Below are 16,499 nucleotides of genomic sequence, written 5' to 3' on the forward strand. Positions count from 1 at the left end.
TTTTGGATTGTATGTATATACATATGTGTCTGCATATATATGTTAGCTATTATATACATACATATATATGTACACAAACAGATACAGACATACACCAATTTTTTTAGGTAAGTCTATCCAGAAACAGTAGAAATGTAAGTAACTGGCCACAGTGACCGCAATCATCCCACAATCATTCTACCTCCTGTGCATTCTCCTGGCTATAAAACAAAACATTCCACAAGAGAAAGTAAGACATGTTGCCCAAGGAAAGGATACAGAACAGAGAAGTTTATTTTACACTATCCATCCAAGAAAAAAATCGCCATAACCCAGTGCAAAATGTGCAACAGAATCAATATGTGTCTCAGCTCTGAGAGCCCAAATTGGTGATTTCCTCTCCTGGTCCTAGGCCAGGTGCACCCTGGGCTTATGCTGCCCTCGGTTTGCACTCTAGACAGAAACATTCGACCAATTTGTAGCAGGTTATTATTATAATTTTTTTTTACAATTCATACCAGAATGTGTACAAGGGACTGGAAAAACCATACCAAATGAATGATAAGTGATCAGTGCTTAAAGGAAATACGAGGGACAGCACGGGCGGGCAAGAATCCACAGTTTCAATAAATACAAGTGTAACAAGCATGGGTAGGTCTCAACTCGGTGGAATTAATCTGCATAATAAGTCAGCATCATACAAAAATCTAGCAGGGCTGCTGAGCAGTGATTGGCAGAACATTCACAATAACTTATGCCCTTGAGCAAGTCCGTGGTTATTAACACATTCTGTGGTTTCCAAGGTGTTTGTTTTCTGCCTTCTCCTTCCCTGGCCATCCCTCTGGGTGGGGAAGGAAGGGGCCCGGCCAGCTTGGGGATGGCATCTGCACGACCGACGAGGAAGGATGGTTGTTTGCCCAAGAGCCAGCCGTCAGGGTCCAGTGTACTCAATACCAAGTGACAAATTGGGACTTCATTGACGACATCTGTGTGCAAAATGCGCTTCTCTCCATTTTCCAAGAAACCAGTGTCTATAACTCCTGCCTGGAAGTTAGTAGTGGCCCCTAAGTCGCTCCCTGTCACCCCACATGCCAAGCAACAAGTACATATCTCAAGGACTCACAGGCCGGGGAAGCTCCTGTCATTGGCTGCCTGGCGCCTCGCGGATGGACAGTGAACCAGGGCCTTTGTGTCAAAGGCTGCCGGCAGGCTAGAACTATTGCTTGAAAAACTAGAAAGAACCTCGTGAGGAAGAGATGGTCAAAGTGAACATGTGGGAAGTGAGTTTTCTTCGTTGACACCTTGTGTCTCCCCTGTCCTACCCAGGTAATGCCTGCAGGACATTGGTGAAGTGGAGGTACCCTTGGGCAAAAAAAAGAAATGTCATGCATTTGTTCCTAGTGGCCTTGCCCGGTGAAGTAAGTGCGAAATCCATGCATTCTCCAATCCACCTGGGGTCCCCACCAGGAGCCTCGCAGTATAACCTGCAGATCACCAACTAAGCCACAGCCCAGGGAATGAAGACACAAGGGAAATCCTGATCCCTGGAAGAAAAGGAATAAAAGGGGGACCCCCCCCCCCCAAATGAAACAACCCTTTAAACCCAGTAAGCTAGGAATCACCTCCAAACAAAACAATCCTAAATGCTCTCTCATCAATGGACCCTCTTGTCTATTTCTTCAGCAGTCTCGGGTCATAAATTAGGGCAGTCTTCCATCAAATAACTTAAAAAAGGAGGAGGGATTGTAGTAAATTGTGCCTGGCTTGGGCCAGTTAGCAGCCAGTTTTGTTCTAAAATCTCAGTCACAGTTCCAAAGTGGAGCTTGAAAATTCACGTGGATGCTGGATGTCTTCACAAGGACCAGGTAATGAGGGGTCGGCGGGCAGGGGGCCAGGGCTGGGCAGGAGGTAGGACTGAGGAGGTGGGGCGTGAGGGAGGTGACAGGGAGAGCCTGGGCCACCAGGATATGAGCGGAGGCCTGTGGACAGCACGGGAGAGACGGACGCCGCGGCCCTGGGGGCCCATGTGACTCGGGGTGCGGCTGGGTCTCGTATTGCACAGAAAAGAAGGACCTGGGCCTCTGTCGATGGCTGGGCAGATCAGTGGTCTCCGCACATGGGCAAGTTCACAAAGGTGAACACATTGAACTCTGTCATGATGGAGAAGCACAGGAACACGCCGTACAGGAAGAGGCACCCACACCCCAGCTTCTTGTCCAGTTGCCATTTGTTCAGGTGAACGCCAAACACCTGCAACACACAGAATGGGTCAGAGGCCACCAGGAGGAGGGGTTCAGGAAGGGCTGCGAGTGGCCAACCTTGGACAGGGTGCTGTCTCTCAGCCTGCATCTTAGCTGGGTGTCAGTGGCTCATTCCTGCAAGCATAGCTAGTCAGGAGGCTGAGATCTCAGGACTGTAGTTCAAGATCAGCCTGGTAAAAAAAAAAAAAGGACGCGAGACGCTTATCTCTAAATGAACCAGTAAAAACCTCAAGTACAGATGTGGCTCAAGTGGTAGAGTGCCAACCCTGAGTGAAAAGCGCTAGGGGACAGTGCTCAAGCCTTGAGTTCAAGCATCAGGACTAGCAAGTGTGTTAGCATGCACACATGCACACATGTGTGCATGTATGTGTGCATGTACACAAGTACACACATACACACGTGCACGTGCACACACACACATACACACCATCTCATATAGTGAAAGGCAGGAACATCAAAAGGATAGGAAACCAGAACACACAGGTGGTGGCAAAGTACTTTATAAAGAAAACTGACAAGACCACCAGAGAGAGGGTCGGGACTCTCCCTGGACTCCAACCCTGTAGCTCTCTTGTATTAGTTCAGCCTGTTTTTGAAGCTTCCTGCATCTACCCTAACAGGTCCTGGCTCTTCCAGGAGGACTCAGACTGCATTGCTCTCTGGTGGTGGCCTGGCCTAATGGTTCTTCTATTATGCATGAACCTCTCTTCCAATCCTGGACCTGCAGGTGAAGAAGTTGTCTTTCTTGCCCTCGTGGCTGCTTCTAAACCATTGTCTTCTCTTCCTCCCTAAAAACACTCAGTGTGGAGTCCTAAGTCTTCTCACTACTGGTGTCTGGCATCCAAGATTATTTTTCTTGCTTTCTGTGAGCGCTTCTGAATTCCCACTCCTCGGTACATGTAGGTTAAAAATAGATCAGCTGACATTCGGTTGCACACTTGTACATCAACTGATAACTCATGTGAGCTGATCCAGGCATTGGTATGAATTTGTTTCCACCAAACATGTAGGTAAGGTAGAGAATATTAAATCACACAAATGGAAGCACTGGCCCAAACAGTGACTGGAATGGTACAACATATATTCTTTGTCTCTGAAGATTGATCAAATCCACAGATTCAGGAATGTGTTTTTTAACCTGGAATAATCAGTTCATTGGAATCTACCCTACAATGGCTAGCATGCATAAATGTGGGAAGTTCTCTTTGCCTTTTTTTGTTTTTGAAATTCAAACCAGGGTTTCATGCATGCTAGTCAAGTTCTCTACCACTGAGCCAAAACCTTGACCCTCTTCTTTGTCATCGATAAACATTTTTGGCTTATTAAACATTCTAGGGGCTTTGTAGCAGAGGGCTGGCTCCTTTCAGAAAGGGGGTGAGGGAGGAGAGATGCAGTAGGTGTTAAGATCCTCTTTCAGAAGCAACTGCTAGCTCAGATGTGACATCTACAGGTCTTTCCCCATCTCCCAGGAGCTCAAGCTCATCTCTGGACATGTGAGCTCAAGAATGAAAGGAAAGCTGCCAACCTACCGTGACAAAGACAGAAGCCAGTAGCAAGCCCACGGAGTAGATCAGCCCCCTGCTGTTCAGCCGAATCTGTAAAGAGGGATTAACCAGAGTTAGACCTATCTGCTTAGCACGGGGCACTCAAACAAATGGCTGTAGCCATGGTTCTAACTGTCTCCTCTAGGATGGAAAGGCAGACTGCCAGCTGCAGCAGCTGTATCCTGTCCTTGGGATTTGTGCTTTCCTAGGAACCTGAGCTGGTCCTTGTCCACTCTCGACTCAAACTTCCACAAGGTTGCATCAGCTGGAGCACTCAATGCCAATCAAATTCTTGGCATGCATTGCGAGATTCTTGCTGTCCATAAAATGTTTCTGTTAACCTGATCCTGAGATCAGGAGCTTTCTCAGACTCATATTACTTTTATTTTATTATTTTTAGGGTGAATTTTACTAGTCTGGTGATGGAAGCTATGACTACATTTTTTCTTTTGCATAAAAATGTGTACTTCCATAAGTTGATAGAAGAGGTGAATGAGGTGGGCTTGTGAGTTAGAACAGAAGAGGGATGAGTTGAAATGTCATTTCTGATATTGGTAAAATAATTTGGGAAATTTGGTGCTTTACAGTAATGCAATGAGGTTAATGTGAAAGTTCTGAAGAGAGGAGAGATATAATTTTTAGAGTTTTATTTATTTTCCTTTTTTATAATTGTTTGTAGTCTTGAGATTTGAACAGAGAGCCTCAAACTGGCTAGGCAGGTGCTTTACCACCGAAGCCATGCACCCAGCTCCAATTTTCAGAGTTCTGGAAGATCTTCCTGCAGTGATGAAATGTATTCTCTGAGTTGTCAAATACAGTACTCATGTGGCAGTTGAGTAAAGGATCACAAAGTCCAATATTTGCTTATCTTTAAATAAATTAAATTTGTATATGAAGAGCCACATGTGATTAGTGGCTACAATATTGGGCAGAGCAAGTAGATGGATTAAGGGGTCAGCTTTGGTCAACAAAGATCCTAGAGATTTTTTTTTTCCCCATAGTGTAGAGAGGATACTATTTCTGCCTGTGGCTGAAATCCTGAGACAGGCCTCTGGCATACAAGGGATTCCTGAGAGCAGCAGTTCCCAAAGGGGTGGAGCCAGGTCTCCCCAGGGAACTTGTTAGCTGGGCTGGCCCTGGCCCTTGGTCCACCTGGCCCAGCTGAGTCAGCTGAGTCAGCCCCAGAGGTCTGAGGGTGGGTAGCAGCCTCAGGGCAGTTCTGATGCTCAGCAAAGTTTCAAACTACCTATTTAGGAGAAGTAAAAAACTTAATCTCACTTTTCTTCTTCTCCCAGGGTTCTGGGTATAGGACTTCATCAGTAGTAGTGGTCCCTCCCTCCCCCCCCACTCCAACAATATACATGGATTCGGGGAGAGTTCCTCTGTGTGTTTCTGGTCAAGGAGGACAAAGCTGACTCATCTGCTGTTTACTATGCAAGAGTCCTTTGGGCCCTCGGCAAGGTTCAAGGCACATCATGCCTTCATTTCCACAGTCCACCGTGGTGGGGCGTGGGAGCCAGGCTGTGTCTCCACAGGTGGGTGTGTCAGGTTCATTTTTTATTGAATGTGCTAAACAGCCAATCCTTTCTGTGAGGACTTGGAACATCCTACATCTCTCATCCAGCAGCGTTCTGTTGCAGACCGAGTGAGCCGGGCTCTCTTCTGAAATTCAAAATCTCTGAGAATCTATCATCTGCTAAATCAGAGCAGGGCTTGGCTCCCAACCGCCAACCAATTTCCTAAGAATGAAGAAGGAACCCAGGCACAGCTCCAGGACACACAAGCAATGGGTTGATCTTGTTAATTCAGTGTGGTCAAGCAGAGGATTGGCCCTGTCTAATTTGAATGGTCGGGTAACTTCTTTTACTTCTTTTAGGGCTGGTATTAGGTTTTGAACTCAGGGCCTTGCACTTTTCCCTGTTTTGTTTTGTTTTTTTGGCCCATGGCTGGCGCTGAACCACTTGAGCCACACACACATCTACTTCCACGGAAGCTTAGCTTTTTGTAGACTCCTAAGTTGGCCGAGGCCAGATTCCTCTTCCTTTTATCAACCAGGGTTGGTTTGAAGAGATTGGCCCTGAAAGATTCTTTCTCTTGACCACCATGGTGATACAGGCCTATAATCTTAGCACTTAGAAGATGACGCAGGAGAGGAAGACCATGATTTTCAGGCTAGCCTGGGCTACATAGCAAACACAATAATGCTTCCCTCTTTCAAATATACAATTCACATGGATTCTACAACTGTCCCACTTATACCCTGGCTAGTGTTGGAGGGGAGGTGGGTTCCCAGAGCATCATGGTGGTCCATAAGCAGTAGGAAGAAGTCTGAGCTGTCCTCAGTTGCACAATCCTTGGGTGGCAAAGAAATACTCAGAAACTGTGAATAAACTCTCAAATCCTTTGAGCTCTCAATTTTCATCTTTTTGAAAGCCCTGCTTAGGCTCTGAGCCCTGGGGCTGAATCCTTGTCAGCAACAAGAATCGAGGCAAATGATTTTTTACCCTTAAGACACCAGAGGTAGGGCTGGGAATATGGCCTAGTGGCAAGAGTGCTTGCCTCGTATACATAAAGTTCGATTCCCCTGCACCATATATATAGAAAACGGTCAGAAGTGGTGCTGTGGCTCAAGTGGCAGAGTGCTAGCCTTGAGCAAAAAGAAGCCAGGGACAATGCTCAGGCCCTGAGTCCAAGCTCCAGGACTGGCCAAAAACAAACAAACAAACAAAAACAAAAAACACAAACAAACAAAAAGAAACCAGAGGTCAGTAAGAATAAAGATCCTAGCCAGGCACCTGTGGATTACTCCTGCAATCCTAGCTACTCAAGATCACGGTTCAAAGCCAGCCCAGGCAGCAAAGTCCATGAGACTCTTATGTCTAATAAACCACCAGGAAACTGGAAGTGGTGTTGGCTCAAAGTGACAGAGTGCTATCCTTGAGCAAAAGAGCTCAGGGACAGCACCCAGGCCCTGAGTTCAAGCCCATGACACACACAAAAAAGAAAAGATTCAAACAGGAAAATTCCCCCTGGCTAATCATTTTCAAAATAAATCATGTTAAATCAAAGCATTTGAACTTTACTCTTCTTACAGTCACATACAGTGATTCAAAGAACTATGCTGATGAAATTCTAAATCTGGCTCCAAAGATGAAAGAGGATTGAATCTTTTGTGGAGGCTTTGGATGTTTTCCGCTTTCTCACATCTTCTCTCTGCAGTCTTTTTGGGGGTAGCCTGGGGAATATTTTTACATCTTTTTATTATTAAATCAGAGACCTGAGTTTTAACAGCCTGTACTTACTTCTTGATGCCTTACCCTACCTTTCCATATTAATGTGGAAGTCAGGAATTAGATTCTCTCAGTGCTTTTAGCCTGACTCAGGCTCTTCTAACCTCAGACGATGGGTAGTAGTTGAGACAAGGGTCAATGGACTATAATGCTTGAACCAAACTTGGCCCTTTGCTTTGTTTTTGTCCCCCCTCTCTCTCTCTTTTTTGTAAATAAAGTTTTACTAAAATTCAGCTCATCCATTTAAAAATCAATTCCCCCCCCCCCCCCCCACCCCCCACCCCAGGCCCTACTTGAGCTCAAGGCCTGGGTACTGTTGCTGAGTTCTTTTTTGCTCAAGGCTAGTGCTCTACCACATTGAGCCAGGGCATCACTTCCAGTTTTCTGATAGTTAACTGGAGATAAGAGTCTCACAGACTTTCCTGCTGGGGCTAGCTTTAAATCATGTTCCTTAGATCTTTGCCTCCTGAGTAGCTAGGAGCCACCAGCACCCAGCTTTTTGCTCTTTTAATTCTACATTACAGCTTAGTAGTATTGAGAGAGACTGACTCACAAAGCTTGAAATGCTTGTTCTCTGGCCTTTTATAGAAAAAGTCTGCCAACCCTGCTTAAGGGCACAGATTTTCGATTCAATCTGGAAGTTTTGCCATATCTGATTGGACATTCACTTGCTGAACCATCATCTAAGTTCCTTAAATGTCAGTTATAAGAAATGCAAAATGTGGCTAAGACAGTCCTACATTGTGGATATCTACGAGAATTCACAGAATTAATCCACATGAAAGCTCTTATGCAGGCCTGGAGTGTCTTGCATTCTCAGTAAGTGAGCACCATTATCCCTGCCTGTGGGGCTAGCTTCCTGGGTCCACCTCCCCCAGCCCTCCAGGCATGTTTTCCTATAGCCTCACACCTCTAATGCTTGACCTTGTACCTATGACTATGAGGGAAGCATTCGGCCACAGTCTCCCTTCATCCCTCGCCTTTTTTTTTTTTTATTATTACTTTAGTTATTATTTGGACAAGGTCTTGAGTATTCGTGCTTTGAACCAACCCCTTGTAGCTGGGAGCACAGATGCATGCCACCATGCCTGGCTTGTTGGTTAAGATGGATCTTGCTAATGTTATTCATTAGTCTGAGGTTGGCCTCAGACTCAGTCCTCACAATCTCTACACCTCCCAGTGAACTGTGATTACAGGTATACCAACATTACCATGTCCATCCCTTGGGTGTACTCTTTTTACACTAGCGTTTTTCTTTTCTTTATTAGGAAACGAACCTAAGGCCTTGCACATGTTAGGCAAGCACTCTACTAAATAGTCCTAGTGTCCCCCTTCTCCCCCTTTCTTTTCTTTTTCTTTGTAGTAGTAGTGTGGTTTATACTCTGGACTTCACTGGTCAGGCTAATGCTCTAAGCCATTTGTCTAGCTTTGCTTCCCCCCTCCCCCCATTATCTTAGAGATAGAGCCTAGAGAACCATTTTTTTGGGGGGGGGGGGAAGTAGGCTAGCCTAGAGCTATGATTGATCCTCTAGATCTCAGCCTTCTGAGTAGCTAGCCAAGTTTGCCCAGCTTCCATAGTTTTTTTTTGTGAGATAGGGTCTCACTAACTTTGCCTGGGCTGGCTTCAAGCCCTCCATCATTCTGTCTCTGCCTCCCAAGTCGCTAGGATTATGAGAATGGACCACTATGCCTAGCTACTCTTCTTTTATTCAGCATAATTTTTAAATTTATAAAAATTTAAAAACTCTTTAATGGTTACCATTTCAATATACCCATTATTTTTATACAGTAATGTTCTAAATATGTCATAGTTTCCACCCTGTTGTTGAAGGATATCTGCTGCTTCCAATTTTGAGTTACTCTTCTCTAATTAAAAAAACTCTTCTCTAATTAAAAAATGAAAGGAAGCCTACATGGGTCCTTGTCTCAAATAGAAGGGCTGGTATTGATCTTGTTCATCTGATTCAGACATCCTGTTTGTGCGTGGGGCTCACTCTCACCTCCTCAGCTGGTACAAATGTCCTGAGGGATGCTGGGGTGTGAGTGTTTCCTCATTCCATATTCTCAGTAGACTTAAATGAACATCTGCTAGTGACGCCAAATGTATGTATGGGCATGCCTGCTGGGTGGTAGAATAGCTGAGCCGCACAGGCCAAGTGTGGAGACGTCAGTGGAGAGATAGATCAGAGAAAGGGATAGTTCTAAGCTAGCTTTTCTAAGAGGGCATCGTGTGTGTGATGCATAACACTACAATAAACACATAGATCGTAAGTGTATTTACTACTGGATATTTTTTTTTTCCTGGGAGTGGTGGTCAGTACTGGGGCTTTAACTCAGGGCCTGGGCATTGTCCCTTACTTTTTGCACTCAAGGTTGGCACTCTACCACTTGAGTCATACCTCCACTTCTGGCATTTTGGTGGTTAATTGAAAGTAAGAGTCTCACAGAATTTCCTGCTCGGGCTGGCTTCTAAGCTTGATCGTCAGATCTCAGTTTCCTGAGTAGCTAGGATTACAGGTATGAGCCACTGGCAGCTGGCTTTGGATGATTTTGACAAATGCATATAACCACCATCTCAGTAAACACATAGTAACTGTCCTTCAAGGCAGCAGCACTAGTTCTTTGGGGCCTGCAAACTAGACAAAATAGCACCAGACCCTTCTCACTTCTGTATTACCTTGGAAAAGAGCTTTCGAGTTCTGTGTCTGCACAGTGTTGCGCTAAATCCCTTTCCTTCTCCCTGCTCCACAGATGCCAGGCAGAGCAAGAGCAAATACAGAACAAGTTCATGGCAAGGCTGATCTGGGAGCAAGTGTGAGACACATCTCAGATCATCCCATCTGATATTTAATGTTGTTTTTATTTCTTGCCTTCACAAATATGCATTGAATGGTGACTCCTTTGTACAATTACTTCAAAATAATAAAAAATGTAATTAAAAATTAAAGTAAAGGAGATACTGTGAAGGAAAAAAAGAAAAAGAAATATGCCCTTTCACTTTCCAAATCCTTCTTGGCAGCTGCTGTGGAGGAAACAGGGATGGCTGCTTCCAAAGTTAACAGGAATGTGACCTATCATGCACGCATGCGCACAGCACTCACATCGAATTTCACGAATTCCTGCTGCTCACAGAACAGTTCCCTAAACTCCACTGTATTTGGGGACCTAATACCTCTGCCTAAAGGATTTTGATTTTCCCCAATGCAACACTTTTTAAATCCCTCTATGATTTTAGGTCCGCTCCACCCAATCCAAGAACTCTTTTAGAAAAACAAAATAAGCCCTTGGATTTTTTGCACATTTATTGATAATTTGAAACACATGGAGCCTGTTGCGCTATATTTTGTGGTTTGGATAGTGTGAACACTTGTTTGGTCTAGTTTCCAAATGGGTGTTACTGAACTGACTTTTCATTGGATGGTATCACTGAGTAGGAATCTCTGTCCCTAAGATTAATGGAGATGGGAAAGTGAACAAGTGCATCCACAAGAGGCAAATTAATGACAGCGATCACCCCTCGCTCCCCTCCTTTCCCAGTGCTCTCACGCACACAGTGTCTCAGTGCCACTTCACAGGTAATGTGTTGGTTTTGTTCTCTCCCTCAGAAGATGAGGCAACTTAAGCTAACACACTTTTAGTCAAAGCTACAAGGCTGGAGAAAAGTTGTCTGCTTTGACTCTAAATTACAGGCACTTTATAGAACCCTGAGGGTCCCCTGGTGGTGGTGGGGCAGGTTGGGGGGCAGGGCAGGTTGGGGGGCAGGGCAGGATCTTCCTTTATACCTAACAGTCTGGGCTTTTCCTGCCTGCCATTTTTGTAACAGTCCTGAATGGATTTGTAAGGACTACAGAAGCCATGATGGGACACGTTTAGTCCACTTTCTGTGGTTATAACAAAATACCTGAGGCCAGGTAATTTATACAGAATGGAAGGTTTTTGGAGACTGGGAAGCCCAGGATCATTGTGACAACATCTGCTTGGCATGTGGTTGGAGCCTGGTGCTGCATCATGGCATGGTGAGGAGGGCATCTTATGGAGAGACAGAGCAAGGGGGCCAGTTTATGCCTCTCTTCTTCTTCTAAAGCCATTAATGCCATCCCAGGGCCCCACCCTCATGTCCTCATGGAATTCTGATCACCTCCCAAAGCTCCACTTCCAAATACCATTAGCATAGGATTTATAAAATGCTAGGGGACACAGGCAACCCACTGTACCACACCCAAATCCCTCCAGCTCCAGATGTGACTATTTAGGTGGCTGCCACAGCTGCCTCCCAACTTCTTGTACCTGCCCCTATGACTGAGAGCTCTTTCCTAAACTGTGGACACACACAGCAATTGATTCCAGGTGCTAATGACAGTCATGATCAGGTACAAATGCCTCTGTTCCTTCTGAGGGATCCTTGTGAGACAGGGGCTGCACACGGCCTCCTGCAATCTGGGAGATTCAGCTCCAGTTTCCATGGTGGTAACAGATCTGCTAATATACCTGCTGTGGGCTGCCTCTTAACTTATCTTCTCCATTTTCCTACTTGAGTTTCCCGTCTCTTCTGACTGATCTCCTCACCTAAATTTTTGTCCTAGAGTTGATAGTTCCTGGAGACACCTAAACTGTCACATAGTGAGATTTATCAGGTGAGCATCCCCACCCCCCGATCTGTAGCCATCCTTCCTTCCCACAAATGCCACCTAATTTTGCTAACACAGTGTCTGAACTCCAAGGGTCAAGGCTTGAGGAATGGTTCCTTCCAGGTCCCGGTGGAATGGAGTTTAGGTCTCTCCATGTCTTTTACATGCCATTACGTGGCCAATTCCCCAGGCCCAGCCTCATGGGAGATGGGGGTGGGGGAGGCATCACCCTGTAGCTTTGTGTTGAGATGAAGCAGTCATTTGGGAAAATAAATAAGTCAGGTTCATGGCAAAGCAAACTCCGGGCTTACTTGCTACAAGCATTTGCTGCTCTGCCCTCATCTCTACCCTCTGCCCATCCCCAGAGACTGGCTTCATTTCCTGGAGGACACTCGGGCTCATTCCATGTAGCCTGCAGTAACCCTAGGACATGTTTCTGCATCTCTGACATGGGAAGCAAGCAGCTTGTGTGGGTTTAATGGCCTCTCCCAACCTTGCAAAGGGACCTGCTGACAATTCTGAAGCCATTTTTCCATCTTGTCCAGATGGGATTTCCAAGTCATAATTATGGGATAATTATCATCCAGACAGCTGTTTTGAGCCTGGTATTAGGTTCAAGCACTTGGCAGGGAAGAACGAATATAGTTTTACAGATTTTGACATTTCTTACACTCAGCGGCTTGCTCAGAAGCCAGCTAGTTACCTAAGTGCCCTAAATAAGAAAAAAATTCTAAAAAGTCCAAGTTTGGAAAATGAGCACTTCTTGTCCAATTATGGTGATGAACATCTGTACAATGAGGTTGAACAGAACTACGAAAGTCACTGGGCTGGCTACAGGGAGCCAGGGCAAAACTCATTATTTCTGAGTTAGAGCTTAGAAATGTAACATAAATCTGAGAGGGAACAAGAGAAGAGTAGCTGTAATTTTTTATTTCTGTTTCTAAGCAGGAGTTCACTTCACTCCAAGGGTGCACAGAGGTAAAAAATAAAAAAACAAGTGGCAAGTAGAAATGTTTTCACCCTACACTTGGTGACTAGTTCATTCTTCCTTAGGTCAAGCATTAACTGAACACCTACTATGTGCTAGGATGCTGTGGTAATAAGCAAGGCATAGTCCTTTGCACCTAGAGTGACAGCTTGTGGAAGAAGCTGAGCATGCCAGCAATTCCCACCAAAGCAGGGTGTATGCTCACCTGAAGGCTAGTGGTGCAGGAGGTGTAGGGTATAGGGCAGTGGCTGGAGAGCTGGGAGGTTAGTGAGAAACTAGCTGTTACTTGATGAGCCCAGGTGATCAGAGAAAGCAAGTAGGGATATGAATGAGAAAATTTTTTCTCAGGCCTAAGGAATAGCTTACAGAGTTAGTTACCAAGGCTTGATTCACTGAATGAAGGTACCAACCCTCCACCCAGGGGCAGTTCCTGTGGCAAGGGGTAGGGAGATATGTGAGGGAGTTGGGAAGTGGGAGAGCACAGGTATGAGTGGTAAAAAATGAAATGGAAATCAGGGGGTGTGTGGGGGTCACATGGTAAAGGGCACTGGAAATCATGGTAATGGAAAGAATGAAAGCTGTTGGAGACAACGAGATGCAATCATGTGGCCTTTCAGAAAGAAGATTCTGAGAAATTCATGGAGAAAAGGTTGGAGCCCAGACCATGTGGATGGCAGCAAGACTAGCCAGGAGGCATTTTGCATGAGAAGGAAATAATTAGGATTAGGATTTCGGTGGTTTTATCAGTTAGCTGTCCCCACCATAATGCTGTGTAACAAAAGTCCCCAAACTCCATTAGAATCATTTCTCACTCATGCATCTGTGGGTTTATATGTGTCTGGCTGAATCTGTCTTGGCTCCAAGCTTCAGCCAGGTCTAGTTCCAGTGTTTCATCTCATAATGAAAGGCAAGGGCACCAGAGACCACACCTAACTCTGCACACATAGTTCAAGTTCTGTTCTTGTATCTGTTCTTGTATAGTTCTGTTTTTGTATCAGGCCCACTCATTTTTCTATTCAACCAAGTCTATCCCACAGTCAAATCTGAACTCAGGAGGCAGGGAACTGTTTCTGCTCATCATGAAGTTAGAACCACTTCTTGATGTGTCAGGGACCGAGACCCTGACTTGAGCCTCTGGCTGGAAGCCACCATAGAAAACATGCTATTGAGCCTCTGGCTGGAAGCCACCATAGAAAACATGCTAAGAAACCAACCATTGAGTCAGCACCACCTTGGTTGCACTAGATGGCCCAGTTCATAGAGCAATAATAATAGATAATTCTTGAGAATAAACCTACCAGAACGTCCTACAGTCAAGTCTCTTAGCAACCCAGGTAGGACCCAGTGTATAGGAACATTTTGTGGTCAGGTCACTTAGCAACTCTCCCCTATAGCATGACCAGTAACCTTTTCACCCTGCCAACGTCCTGCTATCCCAAGCCAACTTCCTACAGGTGCTGAAGAACTGCCCCCTCCTGCTCCAAGATTGCCCCCTCCTGCTTTAAGAGTATATAAGTGTGTGAAAAATCAAAATAAATTGGCAGCTTGAACAGACTCCCATTTGTCTTGCTGTCCTCTTTGCGTCTCCCTTTCCCTTCATTCTCTCTCGTAGGTGGTCTCCCCTGTTGATGTCCTGCAGGTCGGGACATTGATGTTGGCCAGGAAATTAAAAAAACAAAAAACATCTAGCTGGGTCCTGGTGATTCATTCCTATAATCCTAACAGATCTGAGAATCCTGGTTCAAAGCCAGCCCTTGTAGGAATGACTGTGAGATTCTTATCTCCAATTAAGCACCAAAAAGCCAGAAGTGAAGCTGTGACTCAAGTGGTAGAGAGCTACCCTCTAGTGTAAAAACTCAGGGATAGTGCCCAGGCCCTGAGTTTAAGCCCCAGGATTTGTACGTACACACACACACACACACACACACACACACACACACACACACACAAAAGGAAAGGAAGGAAGAAAGAGAGAGAGAGGAGAGGAAAGGAAAGGATAGGAAGGAAGGAAGAAAGGAAGGAAGGAAGGAAGGAAGGAAGGATGGAAGGAAGGAAGGAAGGATGGAAGGAAGGAAGGAAGGAAGGAGTCTACCAAGAGGTTGAGAAGTAGTCATCAAAAAACTAACAAACAGGAACCAAATGCCAACAAAACAAACAAATGAGAAACAGGAGAACTGGAAGAAACTGAGTCTGTGGAGCCCAAGAAACATTTCAGGCCTTTTCCAAGGTTCTTCTGAAGCCAACCAATATCTCCTTCTCCTCCAAGAAGCCTATCTCACCAAATGGAACACTTCCAGAATGACATGGGCTGGAATCACTGTACTGAGAACAAGGATTGAACCCCCACCCCCATCTTGTGCTGTGAGAACCAAATGGAGGGCCTGTGTGGAGTGGACCAGTGAACCAAATCAGATCTTGATGTCTCCCTGTCTTTCTTGTTCATCTTTTCTGGCAAGCTTCATCAAGTTCAGTTGCCAGTTCCTGGAGTCTGACTCCATTGACTAAAACAAGCTTTCTCTTTTCTGAAAAAAAAAAAAAAACTCTATTGTCTCCCACAGGGAGTTGGAGCCATTTCAAACAAAATCTAGAAGCAATTGTGTGTAGCTTTTTCTAACACACCTGCAGTGGATTGGAACTGGCCAGGATGAAAGTATTTATACCACAGAAATTGACACGAAAGCAGAATGCTACTACCAAAGCCAATCTCCAAACTATTTCCACAGGACCTGGAGAGGCAACGTGGATGTTTGACAACACCCTAGTGAATGGCACTTCTTGGAGTTGTTCTAAAAAAAGAGCTCCTAGGTATGACAGTGACACTGCCCAATACTCTTAAGTAATGGGGCAATGGGGACATGGAGAAGGAGCATGTGAAGAATAACACGGTAGCTGGGGATCTTTTAGATAACACTTGAGCTGATTTTTTCTTGGGGATTTTTAGACAAGACTTGAGGTGATCTATTCTTAGAGATTCTTTTTTTTCATTGACAGTTGTCTCAAGCAAAGAGCTAACTACTAGGAGGATAAATAATACTCCAAAAGGATTTTTTTAAAATTTTTTTTGCCTCTTCTCCCATTGTTCAGTGCACTAGTTGGCCTGTTACTATACTGCTCAATTTACCTTCTAGTCCTGACTCAGGTTGAAGATTTCCAAATAGTGAAAATTACACTATTTTGGGCAATCTTATCAGGTTATGGAATGTACAATTTTAACAAAAAAGACAACAGATTCTAAGAGTTTCAAGTTGTGATTACTGAAAAATTAACCCATGTTGGGGACTCAGTTTTGGCCTTGGTGGGGGAAGGGCGCCAAGAGCGAGACGCTGCCCTTCCCCCCAGCCCTGGAACAATGTAACAGCGAGTCCCTCCCACCTTCCGGCCTCAACCGGAAAAGAAGCCCCCCGCCCATGGGGGGCGAACATGTGCATGCCACCATGATAGGGTTGTCTAGCCCACAAAGGAAGTTTCATGACATCACCTGATGGGCAGCCCGGCTTAGCCAATGGCCCAAGTCCTTCCCTTTCCCACCATTACCGCTATATAAACCCCCCTCCCAATTAAATCCTTTGAGACTCATTCAACCATCCAGCCTTCTCCCCGTTATCTTTCTCCTGCGGTTCCTGACACATTATGGGGGGCCGAGGAAGAGATTTCGGCATCCCACTTCAGCCTAGAGCAGTCCAGAAAGGACACGCCTTACTCCTTCTGCCGGTATGAGGGGTAGGGCGGAGTTTCTTCCATAGAATCGAGGTTCAGGCATTCCCCCCGGAAGATGGCGGGGGGGAAGGGGTCCTCGAGGCCCCAACATT

At 45.4% G+C, this 16,499-nt stretch overlaps 1 protein-coding gene across 1 annotated transcript in view; it reads right to left on the bottom strand.

The window, feature by feature from the left end:
• Window positions 1-261: 261 nt before the first annotated feature.
• Window positions 262-16,499, bottom strand: part of Slc24a3 (solute carrier family 24 member 3) — a 485,462-nt gene continuing 469,224 nt past the window's right edge. Inside the window, exons 16-17 of the mRNA XM_048348728.1 lie at window positions 3,770-3,835; window positions 262-2,229 (exon numbers count right to left, since the gene is read on the bottom strand). Coding sequence (XP_048204685.1) covers window positions 2,080-2,229; window positions 3,770-3,835 — 216 coding nt within the window. The 3' untranslated portion in view covers window positions 262-2,079. The remainder of the gene's footprint in view (window positions 2,230-3,769; window positions 3,836-16,499) is intronic.

Source organism: Perognathus longimembris, chromosome 6 (assembly GCF_023159225.1).
Source record: "Perognathus longimembris pacificus isolate PPM17 chromosome 6, ASM2315922v1, whole genome shotgun sequence".
Lineage (NCBI taxonomy): Eukaryota > Metazoa > Chordata > Mammalia > Rodentia > Heteromyidae > Perognathus > Perognathus longimembris.